The sequence below is a fragment of the Poecilia latipinna genome, unplaced genomic scaffold, assembly GCF_001443285.1.
Source record: "Poecilia latipinna isolate Pla-1442-1.1 unplaced genomic scaffold, P_latipinna-1.0 Scaffold2864, whole genome shotgun sequence".
Classification (NCBI taxonomy): Eukaryota; Metazoa; Chordata; class Actinopteri; order Cyprinodontiformes; family Poeciliidae; genus Poecilia; species Poecilia latipinna.
In genome coordinates this window covers 38,864-63,381 of record NW_015115480.1, presented here as the reverse complement: position 1 = coordinate 63,381, position 24,518 = coordinate 38,864, and the positions used below count along the sequence as shown (strand labels likewise).

At 41.7% G+C, this 24,518-nt stretch overlaps 1 protein-coding gene and 1 long non-coding RNA gene across 2 annotated transcripts; one reads left to right on the top strand and one right to left on the bottom strand.

The window, feature by feature from the left end:
- The first annotated feature begins 3,207 nt into the window (after positions 1-3,207).
- On the top strand, positions 3,208-12,450 carry LOC106939412 (uncharacterized). Its single transcript, XR_001422835.1, has 2 exons — positions 3,208-3,474; positions 12,185-12,450. It is a non-coding gene; the product is annotated as an uncharacterized LOC106939412 (long non-coding RNA).
- Positions 12,451-21,003: 8,553 nt separating this feature from the next.
- Positions 21,004-24,507, bottom strand: slitrk1 (SLIT and NTRK like family member 1). Its single transcript, XM_015021800.1, has 2 exons — positions 24,244-24,507; positions 21,004-24,074 (listed from the first exon to the last, which is right to left on the bottom strand). The coding sequence occupies exon 2, from the start codon at positions 23,873-23,875 to the stop codon at positions 21,764-21,766; it is 2,112 nt and encodes a 703-aa protein (XP_014877286.1). The 5' UTR covers positions 23,876-24,074; positions 24,244-24,507; the 3' UTR covers positions 21,004-21,763.
- Positions 24,508-24,518: the final 11 nt, after the last annotated feature.

Here is a 24,518-nt window from a genome sequence, read left to right as displayed (position 1 = left end):
AATCATTCGAGGAATCGTTTCAGCCCTAATTGGTTGTGAAAAGGCTCTCGGTGTGAGCTTAGATGAAGTTCTCCAAAGTTCTCTCAAGACATAGCCCAAGTGCGTCAACAATAAATCGCTTTCGAAAACAATATTGTTAAAGTCTGTCTCGAGTGTGTATCATCTCCTTATTTAGTCCTTGAGGCCCTTGAACTGTCTGGTCAACAGGAATGCGTAGGGTAGGAAAAGACATCAAGCTGGAGGACTTAATTGGTCCATAGGGGGCTTTGCTCCGAACAGTGCACAGTTGAGGGGAGGGAAGTGTGCATTGACAGAACAAACGCAAGTGGGTCAAGGAGAAAAGACCCAGGATATGCCAATAAAACAGAACATTCCTATGATGGGAGCAGTCAGAAAGGAGGTTTGTTAGAAAAGGAGAAGAGATGACAGACAGGTGGAGGAAGTGAGACAGAGCTTGTCTGAAAAGGCTGCAGAATAGAGGTTGGGTGGAAGATTGAGAGATAGGGTTGAAATGAAAGCAGCTGTAAAGGAAACTGGGGATGCGGGGAGAAGGGGTTTAAATGAAAATGGATTGAATGGGGACAAGAAGGGAGAAACAAAAGAGGAAAAAATGAGCGATGGTAATCGATGGGATGTGTACGGGGCTTCGGCTGATGAGAGCAGGAGGAGGAAGGAAAGGCCTTTCATGTACCCCCTTTTTTCCACCGCGATCAGAGAATGAATTATAGTCGTGGCAGAGAGCGAGGGGGGGAGATATTAACCTGACACTCATCCTGAATTCAGATTCGGCTCCTCGCTATCATTCGCTCACAAACTGCCGTTGTCGCGCTCGCTTTCAAAGACAGAGGAGCAGAGTTCATTTGTAAAGACCTCACCTTGTCAAGTCCGTCTCCATCTACAAGAGGGAGGCCTTAAGACGACATTGGAAAATGGATTTCACACTGAAAGTTAAACACCTTAAATGGCACCAGTTGTGGGAGGATCTTATATAAACCAATGGGATCATTTTTTTAGATTCCCAATGAGTTCAGTCAAAGTTCGGCATACCGCTACGAACACCGCTTTCTGCTTTCTCAACATGACGGCTTACTCCATTTCTACCAGATCGTGCATAATAATGAATAAGGCTTATACTGCATACAGACACCCACCACTTTTTTTTATAATTCATCAGCCACTGGGACGTGTGACTGACTGCATAAAATCAAAGTCATCCCTGCGACGTGGGCGTGAGTCACTCCGTAAGTCCCCTTGATCATTTCAGGCCTGCGGCTTGGGGCTTTGCTGAGACCGGCACTAGTTTCAATTAATTTTCATCTGGGTGTCCTTGTCTGTATTGTTTGCATCAAACAAGAGATGCTGCAAAGAAGGGCAGGCGAGATGCTGCTTTTTCTCTATCACTACTGGCACTGCCTTTGCCTCCCCTCTTTAGGGTTTCAGGACGAGTCGGTTCAGTCACGGAAAACGTCACGAGGAGAAGAGCAGTAATGAAGTGCTGCTGGCTAGTAGTTCATCAGATTATTGCATCTCTGCTGAGAAGTGATTGTGTTGAATTCCAGTAAAACAATTATCTTTCTTTAAAAAAAAGAAGATATTTTTTGGTGAAATATTGCCAACTGGCAAAGTGCAAGTTTTGGTTGTAAACAAATTGATCTACATCAGTTTAAGTCATTAAATTTCTATGAACTCCCTATATTTTAGATGCATTAGCAAATTTTAATAAATTTTTTTTCAAGTATGTAGTAAGTTAAAGCTAAGTGAGAAGCCTTAAAGCAAAAAGGCAACAAAAGAACACCGAGTATTTTTAGATATATCGTCTAACTGCAAATTTAATATTTTATGAGAGGCCATACTTCTGATTTACTCCCCTAAGTATCTGTTTTAAAGGTCTTATTTCTACACTATGTGTGCCTTTTCAATCTTTTATACATTTTAGTGTCAGAATAAAATTTTGACTCTCTCTCCCACTTAGTGCACTGGTTTTGTAAAACAGATCTATGAAACAATATCGAAGTAGCCACAATTTGTCGAGAGGGAGCAGTACGGTGAGGGGAAGAAAGCACCGCAGTCAACACAACAGCATAATGGACTCCTGAGATAAAGAGCAACATTTTTCACATAAACAAAATCCCAGACTCTCCATAAGTATCGCACAGTGCAAGTCGATGTTTGAAGCGTGTGAAAAGTAGCGGCTTTTATTCTGGAATTTACAGATCGTGTTTGATACACACAAATTGTTGCAGCTAAAAAAAAAATCAATCAAGTTGATCAGATCTACTCCAACTTCCTGTAGATGCTTTCAGACAAATCCAACACAGGGTTTATACAGGAATCCCAGAGTTGAATTTACTACTTTTTTACTACCGCTACAATATTTTTACTGCCAACACAAAATCCAACCAATTTCGCGGCAATTTTCTCAATCTTGGGAGTTCGGTGATCGCTCGATATTTACGTGAAAAGTCTCTGATCTTTTCTACTTCAGCAAAGGTCTAAAAATCAGCCACTTTCCTCTTCTGCTCAGCAGTGAGAGGTTTGACTGATAGACCAGCCTACCAGATCATGTCTGCATGCTGCAGTTATCAATAGTGACCCCACTGTTACCAACTAAGACACTTTCTTCCTATATTTTAGCGACATTTCAATCTAAAAAATGGCACTGGCTAAAATCAGCAGGTCAAACTTTTTATAGATTGATAATCTACGATATGTGAGAAAGCCGCAGTTGGTGCACTGACGGCTCATGTAAGGCTAAACTTTATCCCACTTACTGGAAAGTCTAACTGTGACTTTATCTTGACCAAAACCTTGCATGTTAAGAACAGGAACCACTATTTTTAGTGCTTATCCTAAATCCATAAGACTGAGGATATTTGGGTATTTTTTTAAGAATATCAATAAAATGCAAAGACATTCCAATTTCACAAGCCAATGTTTTATTCTCTATAGAATATTAATTTCCTACTAATTGTCAACACTAGGACAACTCAAGGTTCAAGGGTATCATGTTTCACAGGTGACCAACACACCAACTCTGTCGGATCATCGTTACAATTAGAGCAGCTGTTTAAATTAGCTAATCAACCACCGCTGTGCTCAGATGATCATTTTATAATCCCAAAATAACATGAAACTGTTGAGGACTAAATGTGTTGCACTTTTTGTGGGAAACGTTTACGGGTTTTATGGTGTCGAGTCCTCATAGTGGAGCCGTTTGTTGCTATGGCAACGAGTCCGAGTGTAGCTAGCCGACACGGAAAGTGGGGGGATACGAGTGGTTTTGAGTTGTTCTTCGACGGTTTTTCTGAGTTATTTTTCCCTTTGCTGTGGCGCACTGCTCTAAATTAAGGTTTCATTTAGTTAACGGAACATTTCTACAGCGGCAGCGCGACTGCGGATGGCAAGGTAAAGCATCGTCTTTTTGCCTTCGCGAAATTTCCGGATCTAAACAATAGCATGAAACGTGTCGAAATGGTATCAGCTAATAATGAATCATAAAAGTGGTACGTAAAAGTTCTACCACTTTTCCTACAACTGCAGTGGAATTTTCATTTTTGAGTATGTTCACACTGCAACCTGTGAGCGGTGCAGTTGGAGTTAACTTACTGTAGTTGCTGCGGTGTTCAGAGCAGCTCAGCTCTGAGCGCTGGCTTTAGAGTCAGCAAGGTCCTCTGCCTTTTCTGCAGCTCCCGTCGCGTCGCTGGTAAAAAAAACTTTAGCTCGTAGCTGAGCTTGAGTTTGCAGTTGCATCTCTTCGTTTAGCACCAAAAAAACGAAACGGGGAACTGCTCCACGGTGGCGCCTCAACCCGCGCAGGAATCTGCTGCTGATGAATGGCGGATGCTCCGCTCGGTCTGATTTGATCACCGTTCCAGGTCAAATTTAGATTTTATTTTTGTTCCTGCATACTTTACAAAATGCCTTTCAGTCATCTCTAGTCTTTGAATCTCGGAAAATCGAGCCAAAGTTGTGAAACTTATATTTTCCCATGGCGAAGCGCAAAATGACTAGCTAGTCTCAACACATTAGGCGGTTCCAACACTACGCATGCGCACAGCAACTTGAAGTCTGTCAGTGACAGCTCAGGTCCTGGCAGTACCGTAGTAAGTTTTTTTATACAGATTTTAGTAAAACGAACTTAAAACAGTAAGTGAGCATCAATGGCAAATTACAAATATTTTGAAGGAATGATAAAAAAAAAAAATACTACTCTTTACTACCGTTAGTTACTGGCCTGCATTTGTACTACTTTTTACTGGCCTTAATTTGAGCTAATTTAATTTATTACCTTTTACTACCTTTTACCACCGCAAAAAATACGTTTTTTCTTCCACAACCGCTTTACATTGTATCCCCTCTGTATGAGATTAATATGTACATCTGTTTGAATAACTACTGGTGACCTCCAAGCCTAATTTGTTTTTTTGGATTTGCCATTATGTGATGACTTAGAAGAGGTTCAATTTGTTCCAAGTTATTACAAGCCATGTATTGTGAAGACCACACATTGATAGACCCTCTGTGCTGTAAATGAATTACAAGTGCCTACTCCCACCTGAATTTCATTCCATTGATTGTAAACACCTGACTCTAATTCCACCTTCAAGTTGCTGCTAATCATAGACACTCTACTACTTGTGCCACAAAGTGCCGGTTCCGTCTCCTATTGTGCAAGGAATCTTTAGCTCCGAATGACTCGGCACAGGCAGGAGCTACGCGAACCGCCTGACATTGATTGTAACAACACAAAACCAACCGCACATGTCTGAAAGGAGGAAAATAATGAGAAGGGAAAGAGGGACGGTAGACAAACATATCTGTGTAAGAGCATACATGCGGTACATTCAGATTGAACACACACGCTTCACTCCAAGCCGGTCGGTGAGCCAGCCAACAAGCTAGCTAGCTAACAAACCAGGGGAGTGCGTGGGCTGTCATCCCTATGTTTCTGCAGCTCCACAAGCATAAATTAAGCCCCTGGGAGAGACTGAGAACCAGATACAGAGGGATAAAGAGTGGGAGAGAGCGCGAGAAGAAACCAAGGGAGCAAGTAAGAGAGTCAGAGATGAAGAAGGGGAAGAGACAAGGCCTAGAGACAAGGCAGAAGCCCCAAAGACTGAACACGAGAAAGAGTGGGAGGCAGCAACCCGCTCTCAATTCCCCTCTAAAACCTCTGCCAACTGTGCAGCTGAGGGCTTTCATCATCTCTATTTTTTTTCTCTCTCTTTCTCTCTCTCTCTTTTTTGTGGGGCCATTTTCCAACTCTAAATGCATCACATCATCGACCAGGGGTGCTAAAGAAACTACCCAGAATAATTTGGATCACTTATAAGGTTTTTGAGTCACAAGCAATCCTTTATTCAATTTTACACCAAATCAATGAATTCCTTTACCTCCAGCTTGTCTGTCGTAGAAAGATTAACCCTGAAGTCAAGACTTGCAACATAAATGAAAGGGCAAAACGTTAGCTGTCAGTTACAGGAGAATGGCAGTCCATAATTGACCTCAGTAGGGAAACGCGTTACTTCTTACATTGTCCTCTGAAAGTGACCTCCAACAGTGTTTTGCTGTTGTCAGAGTAGATGTCATCCATCATTCAGCCATCAGAGAAGAGACAGTGACAAGTTGTACTATGGTTTTCTCTCTTTATCACGCTTAGTCTTGTTCCTTTTTCTGCCAATGAGACTGAATCTATTACATGTTTTGGGTTTTGAAGACTTAGTTAAGAAATTGAGTCAATTAGACCCTGTGTGTGGTCTGACAGGGGTCCCACTGACCCTGCGTGTCCTTTCACAAGTTTTTTTTTTTTTTTTTAATGTGTAGTTTCGGGAACTGACGGCCTGAAGGGAAAACGCCCCGCTGCCCGGTTGCGACATATGCCGTGCTCCTCCTGCATATTGTTGTAAGACCTCTGGATGGCCCGTGTACTTTCACCTTCAGATAGAAGGAAATTGATTAAAATTTTCAGGAAAATTACTTCAGTCTTGACTAAGAAAAGAAGAAAAATGAGCCATGAAATCTTCATGAAACGTCTTGTGCTCAAATTAAACATGGTGGGTGTAGTCTAGCCTAAAAGATTTATGAAGTCATTGGAACAGTCAGGGTTTAACCTAAGAATTGTTAACCATCGTGTTGCTAGCATTATGTTGTGGAACCGTTTCACTAGTGGTGTAAATACAAAGCGGTAATATAATTAGATGTTCATAATTCCAAACAATCAAAATTTGATACCAGGTACCAGCTCAATAAGCCTCATCAACTTACAAGTACAAGGAGCAGAAAGACTTTTTGCAAGACATGGTAAGAAAGGAATGAATCAGGATTGGCCCATTTCCTGATTCAAACAGAGATATATCATCCTGGTATTTTTCCAGATATGTGTCTGTTGATGGCAAGAAGTCTGATGGTGGATTCTGGTATCAATAAAAGCCGAGGTCCAAGAGAACAACTCTGCCTTTGGGAAAAAATAAATCACTCCATCTCATATCTGACAACAAACTGCCTTGGGTGCTACACGGCACCGGCTCAGAGATGGTCTTAAACTTAATTTATCCTCAGATGGATTCTTATAGCACTGAGCAGATGGTCCCAGTACCTTATATATGATGTTTTCGCCACATCCAACCAAGAGATATAAAATATTGAGAAGGCCATAAGATGATACACCTGTCAAATTATTTCAATAGGGATATGTGTTGGTGGGTTTTTGTATGTTTCTTTTCACTGGGATTGAGGGACTGGGGCCAGTCTTCTATCTTGCTGCGACTCGCTATCCCCGCAGGCCCTCTCATGTTGCTTGCATTTGTCGAAACGGAATCAGCGGCCGTCTCAGCTCACCAGACCACCGGACCAGTAACCGCAGTGGCGGTCGGTCGAGCCATTTCCCCGTCGTTTCTGAGTAATCTTCTGAAACAAGAAAGTGCTTCGGCCGAGACGAGACCGGGGAAAGATTAGGAGGCGGTTAAAGCAAGTAATGACACAAATAGAAAAAAATATCTGTGCCTGGCAAATGTAACGCCCAACAGAAAGGTTAACAGAGGCCGGGAACGCAGCATCAAACATGAAAACTTGGCTCTCGGCGTTGTTATTCTCCTTCCCACTGCTGGCGTCTGATTCTCTGAATCACCATGAGCATCTCCTCTCAGAGCATAGTTGTTTCAACCACTGCGTGTTTTTTGGAGGACTTCCCAAACGCAGAGTGACTCAAAACACAAGATTGCTTGATAGGGAGTGCTGGGAAAAAGCCAGATTTTCTTTTTTTTTTTTTTTTTTTTATGTAGCTGCCATTCAGAAAGATAAAAAAACACCAGATACAATGTGTAGGACTTGCGGCTGCGTGGCTCAGCCGGTACAAACGGAGGCGCAGATGCTCCTGTGAAGATCCTGTGGTCAGAACAGTGAACCTGGTCAGTCTCATTGGACTTGACATGGCACAGCACTTACCCTCTCATCAAGCGTGGGTGATTGAGTGGACGTAATATGTAACGCTTTGTGTCTGTGAGAGTAAACAAAATGTTTTGTTTCTGTCGGAGTGAACAATGTGAATCCGCAGTCTTGACGTGTGATAAACGTGATGCTACATGCTGGATATTGGTCTTTTAGACTTTAAATATTTCAACTCAAGCCTTAGTTACAAAGAAAATTATATTATTTTAATTTTGTCAATCAACCATTGAATAAGGGTGATGGAAATTGCTAAATAAAAAAATAATTCCTCAATTTTGCAACAAAAAAAAAAAAAGTTCACTCCAGGTGCTTTCTGGTGAAATTATGCAAATTAAGCCTAATTTGCATTTTTCTTTTGCAACATTTTAAAAATTTTGCTCAAAATTCACTTGACAATTGGATTGAAACATGGCTAATGAGTATCTTTTTCATAACATGACTTAAATTTCTTACCTGAGCCCACATGTCTGTCCACTAGTTGTCTTTCCATCTTTACACATTAACAAGTTCATTTGTTGAAGAGTAGCAAATTGCTCAAATTTCCATTAATAGAGGAGGTCACACTAGCTGATATTTAATCATTCAACAGTATATTTTATGCATTTTGTTGTTACATTTTGGTTTAATTTGTTGGGTAGCTTTCCGATTCTCTGTACGGAAATTGAAAGAGAGTGAACCTTCTTTCAATCATGGCTGCAAATATCGAATTTGCATATCTGAAAGGCACTTTAATCAGTCCAAACTGTAACACTGTTCCACCCTGCTCCTGTTGCTGTTTGCAATCACTCGCTTCATCTTGTGTAATACATGTTTTCCCTTTTAACCACAGCAGATTTATCTGCAGCAGAGCCGCAGCCCAAACCCCTTCCAGCTCCGGGCTGCCGCCGCTTTGCTAACTGGAATTCCAGCGTTGCGAACACAAAGCAAGATAAAACCTCTTAATCTGCTGTCACTACCGCTCAAAATGTGCAGGCATGTGTGTGTGAGTGTGTGGCCGAAGCGACTGCTTTAGTGTTCTTTGTACGAGAGCGGGCTTGGATGCCCAGGGCATCTGTTGACCCAGCTGGCATTTGCTGAGCGGTTGTAGGCCGCCAGGTTTAAGGACAACATTTATCCAGCATGCATTTGTATTTCCCACTCGTGTGTATGCAAAAAAAAACAAAAAAAAACACAAAAAAAGATGGACGCATTGCAGTTGATGCTGTTGTGTGTGGGTGTGTGTTTCTGAACTCTGGGGGTGAGGTCAAGGGTAACATTTCCAGTTTTTCCTCTTAATTTCAGCGAGGAACGTTGAAATAAAAAACATCCGAATATTGCTGAAAGTTATTTAACGGCTAAAAGCTCTTGGCAAGTGAAAATAGCCAAGAAACAAATCCCAGCATGACAAACCGTGCACAAATTGCACAGAAACATTTTCTCTGAAATTACCGCCTTTTCTATCCACATGAATTGTGTGTAGCAAACCTCTGTTGCCTCATCTCTTGTGCACAAGTGCCACACCGGCTGCCTTTTTAGCCGGGGGTGCAAAGTAACAATTCCCTCGCTGTTCCCGTCATATTTAGTTTTGGATGGAAAAAAAAAAAGTTGAAGAACATGCTTTTGTTTTGATTTAACAATGAAAGTTTTGCAGGCGTTAGGAGGAAAGAAAAGGGAGATATCTTGAAAAGCAGTAGCAGCTTTGACAGAGAGCGTCTTCTGCAGGATGCAGCTACAGCTTCTTATAACAAGGAGGAAAAGTCAATGCACAGGAATAAAAAAATTGCACGTATACAGATTTTCATCCTCTTAAGGCTTTGCACACATCAGGATGTAACTGATAATATAAAAGTCGCCACCGAAACAATTTAAAAAAACGGGTCTAGCATCCTAGCATTTTGCTGGACCCCTTTTAGAGTTGATGACGGCGCCTGTAAACTTCTGCAATGTCTCAATGTCAAATCCCAAAAGACTCAATGGGGTTAAAGTCCAGACACTGGTGTGAAAATTAAAGCCATTTTCTCCAGTATGCCTCACTAGCGGCATTACCATGACAAATGTGCACAAAATTGTTTTAAATATTGTGCTGACAAAAGCTATTTCGCATGTTTACGTGATAGCTCACTCATCCAAAATCATAGATGACATGACATATATTTCTATTTCAGCCACAGCATGTCGGAGTCTTAGTGAAGCGTTGGATTGATGAGCTCCTCATACTCAGGATTGGCTGCATATGAATGTCTTTTCTGTGCTCCATGAAAGCCTGAAAACAAGCAGCATTTTAGGAATGATTTCTTTCAAGAATCATTGAATCCTCGTTGCCTTAAAAAAAAATCACTTTCTAATCAGGCCGTAATTGAAGGTCCATTACATCTGCTATAACAAACAATAATGTCATTTTACACAGTCCTTCTGCTTTATGGCGTAGAAGTAAAGACATAATAAATAAGATGCGCTGTGGTTCATCTGAGGTTAATTGAAAACTGGAAAGAATTAGAGTGTTTTTAATCACACCGCGATAAAGCTCCAGAATGGAATAAACAAATCTCTCCGCGCCCTCGCGCCGGTCGTGTCTTATCAATCGGCTGTCAAAGAACGACTAAAGAGAAAGAAATCAACACATCCATTCGCACCGACGTGTTTTGCAAACAGCATGCTTGGTAAAAGTGAAAAAGGAAAAAGCTTGAAAGCTGCTTTCCATTTTTGACGACTTTTCCACCGTTCGGTTCGCGGTTCGGCGTGGAAGATTTTATTGTGAACAGAAGATTTGGCTTGCCGTTCTTTTCTTTAAGGCGCCGTTTGAGCGTCAAGGAAGCTTTGTCATGTAAGGTTAGTCATGGTGTTTTCTTCTCTTGCTGCTCGCAGCTCCCGACGTACATCTAAAATGCCCGTTCTCCTCAAACTACAACTGAATGTTTATCCGAGCACCTGTTTGACTCCACAGCTAAACATAAAGACGTCGGTGTCTGTAAGCCCTCTATAAACCCAGACTCAAGCTCACATTTGAGGATTTTCTGCACATATGGCTGGTAGTCTATATGTTGTTGTCGGTATGTGGCGACGGCAAGGAAACAGTTTGGTTTAAAAAAAAAAAAACACCGAATCATGTAAAATCAACTTTCTTGAGCTTCACATCATCCTGTTATGTTATCAAAATGTTACAAGAGGATCCAAAAGAGAAGCATTTATTTTTTCCCATTTGCCGCGCAATTGTGGATGCAGAGTCACCGGACGAATTTCAGAGAGTTTTTTTTTTTTTTCTTTCAAACAAATCGTGGCAGCACAGCTGCCGAGCTCATGATGAGACTGATAGAATCGGTCTGCAGAGGGGACAGCAACTTTTCAGATCTGAATCAAATCACTCACAGTTTGCTGACTCGGCGGAAAAAGACTTAGGAGGGGATTTTTTTTTTTTAATCCTTTATCAGTTAGTATAAAACCTGAACGGACAGCTGCGGTTTGTTTATGTTGTTTTGCCGGAAAATACTGTTTTAATATGTGGAAATAGTTTGGCTGTTCACTGTAAATACTCAGTGTAGTGATTCTGCTCCTTTTTGAGAGAGAACCAGTTTCTGTATGTGGTCCAAAGAGTTAAAGAACAATGCAAATGAGTTTGTCTGTGCATTTTTACAAATGTTTTGAGCTATTTTGGAGGAATGTCAAGAGCATAAAAAAAATGTGTGAGTTGCAATGGAAAATAGCTACATTTTTTTTTCACCTCCAAAACCTGATAATGTGCGATTCAAAGTGACTCTGGCCACTTGCCGAATGCTAATTGGCCTGAGGACACAGTTTGGACACCAAACACGGAGGTTCACGGTGTCTTGATTTGGAAACGTTGCATTTAGATATCTCGTAGGGATTCATTAGGCTTGCCATAATTATCATATCCGAGAGCTTTTTTTGTTGTTGTTAAACCTCTTCATTATGCTCCTTTTGGAAAACAAATGACTCATTTAAATAAAAGCAGCGTATCCTTGAAATGAAGCCGCTTTGATAACAAAAGAGCCGGCGAGTTTGTCACTGTAATTGCGGCACTTTGCTCTTCAGAAAAGTTTGAGTTAGTTTAGGTGGGTAATTATGTGCATTTGTATAGAAATTACCTGAAGTGCCATTTGAAAAATCACAGATAATGTGAGAGAGCTTCACAATAATTTCTGAAAAGTTGAGTTGAGACCCTTGGCCCTCGAATAGCCTTCCATCGATCGCTTTTTCTACAGCCAAATGAATGGACACATGGACAAGGTCAAACTGCAAATTACACTCAGAAATATCTTAACTATAATCCAAACAGTGCAGACAGACTGTGATATAAACACCGGGCAATGTTGCTCTCAACAACTAACACATTCAGTTCTAGTTTCAGTGGTAGACTTTATGTGCAGAGTCAAAATGTACAACACAATCCCACACTTTTTGGTGTGGCATTATACATTTTGCACTGTAAATATTCAAAAGTTGCGGTCAGAAGAAAATTGAAAAGCATCTTGACTAGAGCGCTAAAATGTCAATTTTGTCTTGAATTCAGTTGAAGCAAAGAATGTGACCTTTATTAAAGCAGTCAATTAAAAAAAAGACAACTTTGCTGTTTTGAGGTAATGTTATACTAAGTGAGGCTATATCCACTTTAATAAGATTATTTTTTAATGGTAAATTATGACAGTAAAAACCCAGAGAAACAAAAATTCACAATTTAAGTGATTTTTTTATATTTTATTTTTATATAATTCTCTTTTTGTTTCACGTTTTCCTGTTGCAGGTGTTAATCTTCTGGGAAACAATTCCTTTCGCTTCGCTCTTATCTTTGACTCGCAGCAGTCGCTGCCGGAAGCGCGTTAGTCTCGAAGGCAGCAAAGTCCTCGATCATCCCCAGCTATTCAACAGGAACTTCGCCATAACGCCGGAAATAATCGCCGCTTTATAAATCACTTGATTTCTCAGGTTTATATAAGGCATCATTATGTTAATTACACAACTGAAACTTGTGCAAAGGTGGTATATTAATAAAAGACAAGATCTCAGATATCTGTCATAATAAAAAAAAGGTCTTAAAACACATTCATGTGATACTGTAAAATTAAAAAGATGAACAAAATAACTTATTGCAACAGCAGGCAGTCAAGTGGCAGAGTTTCTATTTTCTCCTAAAGGAAAAGGTCACTCAAACAAGCTATATGTCATAAGCTTTAGGCAAAGAGAGACAAGCATTCAGATTTAAAAAGAAACCAATTATCTCCTCTTGTTCTTTTAAAAACCACTTTTGCTTTAGGTTACCATTGTCTTTATGATTTCTATGCCAAAACAAATGGGTGCATTTTTCTGTTGTGTCCAAAAAATTGAACAACAATGAAACAAAACCAATTAAAAAATATGAGACGCTGTAGCTTTCCTGTTCAACAGAATTATTTCCAGCCGAGTTAGATTTTCTGTTTCATGTGTGAAGAAAAAGGATGTCTTGGGTTTAATTTAGAAAATGTACTTTCGCAAAGAAGATTAATTTGAAAAATTGTGCGATGTATGTAGGTGTGCTGCTGTGTTCAGAGATTAGAAAAAGCATCTTAATTATAGGAAAATGCTGATTAATCCTAGAAGACAGGAAAGTTAGTGAGATTGTTCTTCCTCCCCAGCAGGTTTCAGTGGATTAAGTAATTATATTAACAGATCTTTGTTAAGAATAATGCTCATTAAGTGCAAAGAAAGAATATGGATCTTGTATAAAATTACAGAATAAAGTTAGTAAGACTGGAAGACGCACAAGAAAAAGTAATTTGCATTTTGTGGTTGAGAAGGAAATTGTCATTGCTCTCGTTGAGCATTTTTGAGATGCATTCTTTAGCGCATTTTCAATAAAACTGCTCAAGAAAATGTGGTTTTGCACCCAAAACTATTCAACCCTTCCATTTATTTGTCCAACTATTTGCATTTTCCACTGCATCCGAGGTTTAACCACAGATTGATCAATACTTCAACTTTTCAATGGCTGTTCTTTTGTTCGTTATCTTAAGGCTTTATCTAGTTTGCTACGTCCCACAGCAGAGACGAATCGTTAGGAGTTGTTCTTTGAAAAGAAAAGAAAAAAACAGATCAGGAGGATCAGGTTCTCTCTTGAGAACAGGAGCAACTCCATCAGATGCACATCCAGGTTTAAGCCTTTAACCGGTTTGAAATACTTTGCACCTTGCTGACTCAGCGGATTTTTGTCAAACAGGGCAACAGCTTAGACAAAAAACACCAAACTCAGTCAGTTTGTTGATATCCATGTTCAAGACGCTCAAATATTCTGTGCTCTTGCTTAAAAAGATGCTATCTGCAGTGAGAAAGCAGTTGCAGCCTCTTGCCACACTCAGACATTTCAGATTATTAAGCCATTTTTAATATTAAAGACGACCCAATGACTCACAAAAAGCAGTTTTCAAGCTGATTTCATAAACTAAGGGAAAATGCTACATAAACCAACTTAGCCCAATGTGATAAAAACGTCTCTCTATTAGTTAGTGACCTCAAGCACACTTTGGTTATGCACCAAAACACATCAGCAAGTTCAAATCTGAATAATAAAAAAAATCAAAATCAAGGTTTTGGAGTGACCTGGAAAAAGCCCAGACTTGATTCCAGTTGTCATTCATGTTTGGTAGCTGAATTATTGATAAAATGTTTTAAATAAGAGTCGGTCAGAACTATGCACCACACAATATTCGTTGCTCATTATCCCAAATGATTGATGGCAGTTTTCGTGTTCCAAGATTGAAACTAAATAATTACATTCAGGGTTCATTAACTTTTTCATATGAGGCCAAGTTGGTTTAAGTCACTTTTATTTTCCTTCATAAGCTAAATTATTATCTGAAAACTGCATTTTGTACAAACTCCGGTTATTTTTCTGACATTAAATTGCTTTTTTGTGTCATTAAAAATAAAATTGGTTGTGGGGTAGACACATTTTCACACTGCTATAATTTTCATATCAGTGGCTTTGGATTTTGGAAAGTTTTGCTTGTTGCTGCAGAATGACTCTCCTCTTCAGATGTGTTTCACAAATTACATTTCAATGAGATGTGACAATGTGAGAAAAAAAGAAAAGAAAAAATGCTTCACGACGGCTGAAGATGATTCCACAAAACATCAAGGCCGGTTCGGAATTGTCAAATCCTCGTCACGATGTCGTTCAGGTTCAATTACTCTTCTAATATAATGAAAATCACATTCATCTTCTTTTTTTCTTTTCTTTTTTTGTCTTGAATTTGTGCTGCCTTGGTTTCTGAGAGCCCTCATAACCACAGCAGGAACAAGGTGCCACTAACCCTCCGAAAAGAAATGACAATCTCAGTCGTTGGGTGGTTTATGTCTCCTCTGAGGCTGTTACCTTCAGAGGAGGAGGAGGGGGGAAAGCAGGCCGGTTCACCACCAAGCCTGTTGTTGCCAAGGGCTGATTATTCCTTTCATATAAATAGAAATTGCGGCGCTGAATATAAACCGTCACTATTTACACTCAGAATTACTTCAACACAACTCGTTCCGTTGTGGGTGTGCAACTCTACTTGCGAGAAAATGTCACAAAGGCCACAGCGTATCTAGACTCGGAGGGGTTATTAGCATCTTCAAAAGGTTTTACTGGGTCCCAGATGACATTTTAAAATGTCTGGCCGCCTTGCTGAGCTGTAGTTTTAAACCACGCCTAATTCCTTTACACATTGCTTTCAAAGATTTCTTGGAATCCTTTAATAAGGTCTTGGAGCAAATGTTCTACTGACGTTCAAAAGACAGTTTTCTTTGAACCTCCGGTGCTTTGGGACGCCATGCATCACCCTTCTGTTGATCCATTCTCTGCTAGTTTTATGCTTTGGCTATTTGGGAGTCTCGTAAGACGTTTCTCAAATAAAGTACGGAGCTTAAACTTTTCGCAGAAAGCGATGAACAGTAAACTGAAAATTGTTGATGAAAGACCTTCAGAAAGTCTAGAAAGCTATTGACCGAAGGAAGCCACATTCGAGGTCAACCGCCTTGTAAAGAGAGATATAAAGGAAAGGAAGGATGACTCAACAGTTTTGCAGCGTTGTGTTTAGTCAGAGCCAATTCGAATGCCTGACAGGCTCGTTCTACTTGAACAAATTGTACACATCCTTAATTTATGAGCGCAAACAAACCTCATTTTCTACTTCTCCCATCTGACCAACCTAATCAGATCAGGTTGAGGCCAGATAGTGCTTGAAACGTTGGTGAGGGATGGGCGTGCATGTGCCAGCAGGATCGAATCAATGGGTTAATCGATAAATGTAGGCGAGGGGGGAAGGGTTGAGGGCTGAAAGTAGAGTATTACTTAGAGCCCGAGGCAGATCGTTCAGTCATCTTGATTAAAGGCCCCCTCTTGGTGGTTAAGGCCAGGGGGCAATGAGTCGACACCAGATCTGGGTCACCTATGAGCAGAGATCCTTTTAATTACTCAGGGTATTTGCGCTTTAGTCAGCCTGCCAGATGCGGGAGTAGAAGCGAGGGTTGAAATATTTAATCTAAGTGGCTTTGCAGATCTTCCCAAGCACATGCAAGCTCTTAGAGTGGAATCGCTACATCGAACGCATGCAACTTTTACTGGAGGCACTTCTTTGATTGCTGCTTTGGCGCAGTGACTTCCAACCTGGAAGGGCTGCAGCCAGGTTGTTACGAAGCCAAATACACAACAACAACAGAGGACTGATTAGCCCCTCTGGAAATGAAGCCACCAAAAATGGGAATTGACTGAAGCTCCCAGCAGAATCCCATCAAGCACAAATGCATTTAATCTCCTAAGGTTTTCTTTTTTGCTTGCGAGATACGTTTACACTCTGAAAGTTACTGCAAGCTCAGTGATTTCGTGCCCATGTGTTCCTCTTTATGTATAAACTATTTTGTCTTAAAAGGGTAATAATCCTAAACCCCAAGACTGTTGCTCACAAAGAACTAATAAAAGCAAGCCACTGAGACTCATACACTTGACAAAAAAAAAGTAAATCAATGAAATAATAAAACTAATAATAATAATAAAAGTATCTGGCAATAACACAAAAAACTCCTTAGAGATAACGCAAGATTATCACCCCTACACACCCCCTGTGGGGTAATACCGACTGCAACAGTCGCAGGGGCTGCAGAGTTTGGAAGTGCAAGACTGCTGGCAGCTCTTCAGTGCAACACATGGGACTTTCATCAAAGCTCACTTCAAAAGCTAACACCCGGGCTTAAAATCTTTGGGGGATTTCAGACAAAACCTAAACAAGAGGTGACACGCTGAATGTGACCGGTGGGTGTCAGATAGAAGCCAGCCTCAGATTGAAAGAAAGGATAGTAAGTCTTTTCCCTTTTCTCTCTCTCTCTTGCAAAATAATGTTTTTGCTTGATTCGTGACACCAAACGTAATGAATATGCAAAAAGAAAAATTCCAAGGTGCCCTGCAATTGTTTGTGATCACATAATCCTGAAAAGAAGTGCAACACGAAGAAATAAGGCAGATGCTCCGAATGTAAAGCAATGCCATTAGGGGACATAATGTGCAAAATAAGCCAAACAAGACACAGGTTGCTTTCGCCCAACCATGGAGGCACACCTTGCCAAAACAGACCCCCTTCCCCACCCTTCCAAATATCCTCTGGGGGGAAAAACGCACTTTGACCGAATTCAAAAGCAAGACCTTCAAGATTTAACACCAAAGCTGGGTGTAACAAGGTGGTGCGGATGATGTTATCCCTGCTGGAAGTGTTGCGTCAACTGCCAGCTCCTCGAGGGGTGGGCGGAGGCGGAGGTGGAGGTGGAGGTGGAGGTGGTGCAGGGGAGGGGGGGTCCACATGCGCGATGGCGGGCCCTCTGGGCCACAACAGTGTCTGAGCGCCGTGTGCCCGGCATGTAAACGAGGCTGTTCGGCTCCGCTGTGTTCCCAACAACTATTATCCGGCGCATTAATGAATGGGCCCCACTGTTGTTCACTGACTCATCCAGGACTGCGGCAGCTGAGCACCTGACAGCCTCTAAATGTATTCAAGCAGAGGAAGTGGAATGTTTTTGAGGCAGTATCACCCGACATTACATACAGTATCCGCCGCAGAGTGAAATCCATCTCCATTTTCCATCACATTTAATGGTTTGCGGTGTTTATACAGAAAATAAAAGCAGCTGAAGTTACCCCGTTCTCCTCTGAGTCGTAAAAATACAATCTATAGGCATTAGGATGGATGATTATCGCACTCAGACATCAGCCATTTTGAATATAAAACATGCCCATATTTTCCACACACCCACATTCCTGTGTCGTTTGGCAAATTTGATGTTGAATCGTCAGAGCAAGCACTGCAGCAGGACCCAACGATGGGTTGATTTATTTAAAGGTACAGTGCAGATTATTCCCAGTGGGTTTTTGAGATGACAGGCCTTGTATCTTCATTTTGTTGAACAACCGATGAGCTTTGAGTGCAGGCTAAAGTTAGCAGCTAGTCTGATGGGCAAAAAAGTCAAAGATTTCTACCACATTACAACGACTCCCACCTGAAAAACGTCACAGTGGTTAATGCAAACACTTCCATAAAGACGTAAAACAAACTACAATCTGAATTGCTTGCTAGAAGCGGCTGAAGCGATGATTTATTGGTAAACCAGGATAAAAACTTGACATATACAAATATTTTTTAAAACTTTTTAAACCACATCTAACCTACTCGAACCAAACTTGTTTCAGTTTGTATATGGATTGGTAAATGCAGTGGGAAAATGACCTTGCACGTTATTTCTTACCGAATAGCTTTAAGAGTTTTCTAAATCATTGACTAATACAAGCAAGAAAGTGCATTATAGACTCATAATTTACATATTAAAAATTGATGTTAATCAAAACATGATTTTCGCCACTGGCTCCACTCAGGCTGACCGCTAGCTTTATCTTCTAGTACAAACAAATAACCTTTTTTTTTTTATTAATTACAAACATTTTGTTAATTCTACAGACCTCTGTGTCTAAATTATCTACAAACAAATGCGACAGTTGATCTAAACTTTTATAAATAATCAACTGTTTTGTTGTTCAATAAATTAAACAAGCTTTCTGCAGCAATGTGACTGTAAACTTAACCATTGCATGTAAACTTATTTACTATAAAGTCCTATTTTGATGAATCATTGAGATAACTAATCATAAATATGTTCAAATCCCATATAAAATGTAATTATATATTATTAACTGTAGATTTTATGTTGCGTCCTAATTCAAACGACTGTGCCTCTGGTGTCTGTTTGGACTGATTACCTCTTGCAAAATATGAAAGCAAATATTTAAGATGCATCTCCACTCTAATGGTTATGAATGACTAAGAATCATCATTAGTTGCCCATAAGTGTACAAACTGATGCATTGTTGGTGCAAAATACTCAGTGGCATAGCAGTTTGTTACGAAAACAAAACACAGAAATTCATGGGCAAGTCAAGTCATTATAATGAAAAATTACCAAAAGCAAACATCGTGTCCTTTTTTACTCAACCTCAACCACACTTTATTTAACAAAATATAAGCAGGTCAAATATCGCAAAGCATATAAATGTAACTTTGAAACACAGCGTTTGAAAATCATGACAAATCATTATCATCAGTGGTTCTGTGGCACAGTTAATACCCCACAGTATAGAGTCATGGTTTCCCCACAATGCAACGACCCCAAAGCCTCCAATCCCAATGTGGCTGCACAGGGAAATCTAGAAAGAAAGGGACAAATCAGGTGGCTGGACCAAAATATATTATATATCTAAAAAAAAAAGAGAAAGAAAAACACTAGTAAATGGGAGATGTTGAAATCAAGCCGCTGGGTAATTGTGTATTTAGTAAAAGGAAAAAAGGGGAGTAAAATTTAGGGAAATAGATCCATTTTTCATCAAGTCTGCAAAACCACACCAAGGCTGTGGCACAACAGGAGGATTAGAACCAAATTGGGTAGAAAGTTTACTTCAATTTGGCATATCTTTGCACACAAACTCAATAGAAAAAAAGCCAAAATACATCTAAATACGTCTTTTAATAATTAACATTGTATGCCTAATGACATTTTAGAAGCAAAATATGCTGGGAGCATTTGGATTGGAAACTCCGTCTCATCTAAAGTAATTCAGGTCAAGCTGTCGATTCCCCCCCCCCTCAGAGGACCCCGGGCCCCTGCCACGGCAGCTGAGCTGATCAAAACAGCTACTCAGTCATATGCCTGCACAAAATAAAAAAATAAAAAAAGGGGAAGGGGAAAGAAATGCATGCAGCCCAAAGGAGGAGTATCTCAAGTTTTCAAAAATGCTGACTTTAAAGAAGGCATCTTGCATTAACTAGTCACCTACATGTAAGTGTACGTGTCCAACCCCTCTTCCCCCCCTTCCCCTTGACTACGGCCTGTTTTGCAGTAAATACAGCCCGTTACAGTTCTCGTATTCGGACAGGATTAAGATGGCTTTACAAAAGCTCACAATATGATGAGAGTGAATCACAGCCAGAAGCTATTTTGTGTGGAGGAATACTCTTTTTTTTTTTTATCACATTAAAAAGAAAACAAGCACCCTATCCTAATGCATGTTCGTCTACCTCTTTACACAGATCCAATGAGTAATCAGAAACACTTCTTTGCGCAGTTGTTGAAAAAATATGATGGTACAAACCCTCCCCTCCCCAAATTTAACTCATTTTTTTTAATCTTCTTCCTCTCACCCAAAAGCAGGCTATGTTCATTGACACACACACACACACACACACACACACACACACACACACACACACACACACAAAAAGGAACCACATAACTGTTATTGGAGCTACATGAACTTTTGCAGCATAAGCTTCTGAGTGACGTTAATTGGTCATGCTCATCTGCATGTCTGAATATCTTCAACAATTGGCACACCATTTAAAAAAAAGAACAATATTTTTTTTCCTAAGTCTTCTTCATGTTTTGTACATTCATAAAAGGAGATGATCACCTTAATGGAGAGCCAAAAGTGCCATAATTTGTTAAATATATAAATTATTCAATATTTTAAATGGCATTAAAAAAATCTAAATAACTGCACTAAAAAAAATAAGCTCATCACAATTATTTGAATGTGTCAGAAAATAAAAATGTGACATTTAAAATGTAACATTATTAAATGTTAAAATATACATTTTTTTTAATTTATATTAATATTTATGCAATGTTGTGTACCATAAAATAATTGTATTGGAATTTAATGAACTATTTATTTAGGGAATTGTGGCACTTTTGGACCTCCATACCTGCAAACTTGTGGGGATTTTAATCAGAAACCACCTAGCAGAGCCGGTCCAAGGTCGTATGACTGATACATTTTTCAATGATTTAAGATGATTACATAAATTACAATTTTAAATTTGAAAGAATTTTAAATCACTTTAACTTTAGGAACTGTATTTAGTATAAATTTTTAAATTACTCTCATTCTTCTCATATATATATATATATATATATATATATATATATATATATGTGTGTCAAGCAGTCTTTGGTTCCCCCTGCAGCTCCTGCAGCTGCTGGAGGCCCTCAGCAGCTGCTCAGTTTGCTTATGCTTGGGACTGGCTTTGCCACTTGGCATACAGTGTGAATAATCTCAAATATTAACTGATGATCAATTGATAAGTAACAGAAATGGCAGTAATAAAACCAAACATGCACCAACAGCTTCACTTTGATCACTCCTTCCCCCAGGTGTCGTTTGTCTTTTTGTCCCTTTCAGCTCAGAACAAGTTTTAAAACAACAAATACAAATCCTAACTGCAGGTTCACAAAAAATAGAGAAATGGCACTTTGTAATAGTCATATATATTTCTTAATATCTATATATATAGCCATTGTGTTGGTATATAACATGAGAGAGAGAGGGGGGGGGTCGAGAGTTTGCCTCCTGGTTGGTGGTTATGGTTCCTCGCCTGCCGTGTGTCTTGTTGAAACCATGCGGAAATATCATCATGCATTTTTATGATACATCAGTCTGGGTATTTACATGTACATTCATGCGTTCGTGCACCATTCCCCAGGTCGTTCCTTTCTCTTTTCGCATACATACACACACCCTCCCTGGCTCCTTTTCCCCTCTCTCTCCCTCTTTTTTTTTTCTCCTGTCTCCAGATCCGTAGTCCGATTGCGGCAGAGAGGAGGAGGAGGGAGGAAGGAGTGGAGGGTGTAAGCCAGAGGGGCTTGGCATATACATATATTACAGAGTGGGGGCTTGTGCAGCTTTCAGGCTGACTTGTATGTTCATAAGCAAGTGTCTGTCCCCAATCCTAAACAAATTTTTGTAGTTTTTGTCTACTGTTTGTAATCCAGTCTGTTTTTTTTATGCATCGTCCACAGCTGAGAGGTGCGTGCTGCAGTCGAAACCCCGGTGGGCACCTCCATCCGCGTGATACGGCCCACTGTGCCAGTAGGACGAGTCGCACACCGTCTGTAAGGAGTTGATCTCCGACGCGGACGAGTTGCCGTCCCGCCGCTTCGACCGCTTCCGGTTCCGCAGGATGAACACAAGCATCCCCACCACCGTGAAGGCGGATGTGACGAACACGAGCAGCAGCCCGGGCACAAGCACCGAAATGGACACCCGGTTGGGCTCCAGGTACGAATTTGAGCGCGTGCCACCAGAGTCCTGGGCGTAGCTTCCATTCTTGGACACTGGAGCGGGTGCGTCTCCGTCACCCACCTTGGGGCACATGAGGTCATTACGCACATAGCGGAAGTCCCGTTTCCAGAACTCCTCTGGCGACTCACACTTGAGATCGCTCACAATCACGTCGGCCCCGAGCCTCTCGGTCCACTGCTTGAAGGGCACAATGTTGCATGAGCAATCCCACGGGTTCCCATGCAGGTCGATCTGGATGATGGAGTTGAGCTGGTCCAACACGCCAGTCACGGGGAGATAGGGGAAATAATTATTATGGAGGCTGATTTTGGACAAAGAAATCCCAAGGAAAGCATCCACAGGGAGAGCCTTCAGCAGGTTGTTGTTCAGGAACAGAACCCTCAGGTTTGGCATGGGACTGAACGCGCCCGCCACTATCAGCTGGATGTCGTTGTATTCCAAACTGAGATATTCCAGATTCACGAGGCCCACAAACATCTCCGCCATCAGCGTATCCAGGTAGTTCTTATCCATGTACAGCCACCGGAGCTCGCTCTGGTTCTGGAATGTGCCATTGTCAACAACCTTGATGTTGTTCCCGCCAAGATCCAGAAGGTTGAGGCTGGAATAGCCGAGCAGCTGGTTCCTCTTCACAGCGTGGATGTTGTTGTCTCTCATGTTCAGCTCGTGGGCGGCCAGAGGCTTCGGCTTGAGGCCGGCCAGGCTCTCGATCTTTTTGCCCTCGCAGTTGACTCCCAGCCCCTGTCTGGAGCCCACCAGCTTGCAGCTGCATGGCTGTGGGCATGTCACGTTGCGCAGCTGCTCTCCGCCGCCGTCCCCATTCACATCTGCCCCAGCCATTACTGGAGGGGGCTTTGTTTTTAGCTGCCAGTTCTCGGGGGACTTGGAGTGGCTCTTGGAGCCATTTGCTCCAGGTGTCGGGGGCCCTCCTCCACCATTCCTGCTGGGCTTGTAAGGCGTGGGGCGAGAGGTTTCCTCCTGAGTGGGAGGGGCAGCCAGGCTGCTATCTCCACCCCCACTCTGTGATGGACACAGCTCTGCCTCCGAGGTCTCATTCAGGTCATTGCCCTGCAGCCTGGTGGGGGCCTCACAGACCACCCTCCCAATGAGGGCATTGCGTGGTATGTTGTCCAGCCACTCCTTCAGGGACAGTAGCTCACAGTTACAGTCCCACGGATTGTCCTCTAGCAGCACTTCTGCGATACCAGGTATTTGCTCGAGAATCCCCTCGTAAGGCAACGTCTTGATCCGATTCCCCCTCAGATCAAGATGCGTGATGGGCACGTGCTGGAACACGTTTATAGGTAGAGCACTGATTAGGTTGTCATTCAGTATCAACACCTCCAGTTTGTTTAGGTCCCTGAAAACAGCCGGGTCGATGTCCCTCAGCAAATTAAAGTCCGCCTGGAGGTACTCCAAGTCGTCCAAGCCCAGGAAGGTGCTTTTCTTGAACGACCGCATCTTGTTGTTGCTGATGTGGAGTCTCTTGACCAACTGCAGCCCCAGGAAGGCGCCGGGCACGATGTCGTGCAGGCCGTTGTTCTCCAGGTGCAGGCTCACGGCATTGTAGAAGTTGGCGAACTCATTGGGGAAGAGCCTGGACAGAGAGTTGCCGTGCAGCAGCAGGTGGTAGAAGTGAGAGCTGGGGCCGGTCAGGTGCCGCAGCGTGTTGAAGTGCCGTTTCTCGCAGTCGACATGCAGGTCGCCCTCCACCTCGCTGCAGGAGCAGATCTTCTCCTTGCAAACCTCCCTGGTGACATTTCCGCTGGCAACGCAGAGAGCCGCATTCAGCAGGATGATCCAGAGCAGCATTTTTTCCCCCTCCGTTTTTTTTTCTTCCTCTCAGCGCGAACGATTCATTCCCGCCTTTCAAGACATGTAGGAGCTGCGAATCTAGTCTGCATCAGCGAGAGGTGGCGGTGTAGGAGGAGGAGGGGGGAGGTGGAGACGGAGACATTTAGGAAGGAGATGAGGAGCACATCCAGGCTGCGTCCAGACGTCCAGTTTGACTCTGGAATAATAATAATTCAAAATAAATAAATAAATAAATAAAAAAAATCGTCTCCCTTCACGTCGAGTGAATCCTCCGATCGAAACAAGCAGCAGGCAAAAGCAGCAGTGTCCAGCACATCATATATGTAATCTATTTATTTATTTATCTTGCCTCCTTTCACACTGACCTTGGCGCGCTGATGGAAAGCTGAAGAAATCTCCCGGAGTCGTGCAGCGCGCTGCGGCGTCGGGATCTGTCCTTCCCCCCCCCCTCTCTCCGCTCTCCTCTCTTTCTCCTCCCCCCCTCTGGTGCTGAATTCACAGCCTGCACAGCTGATCCGAAACACCCGCATCCCCCTTTCACATCCCTTACACTTTGTCAAACGTATCCCCCCCCCCTATTTCTTATGTTTTTGTTTTTCCCCCCCCCCCCCCCGTTGTTTTTTTTTTTTTTTTTTTTTTT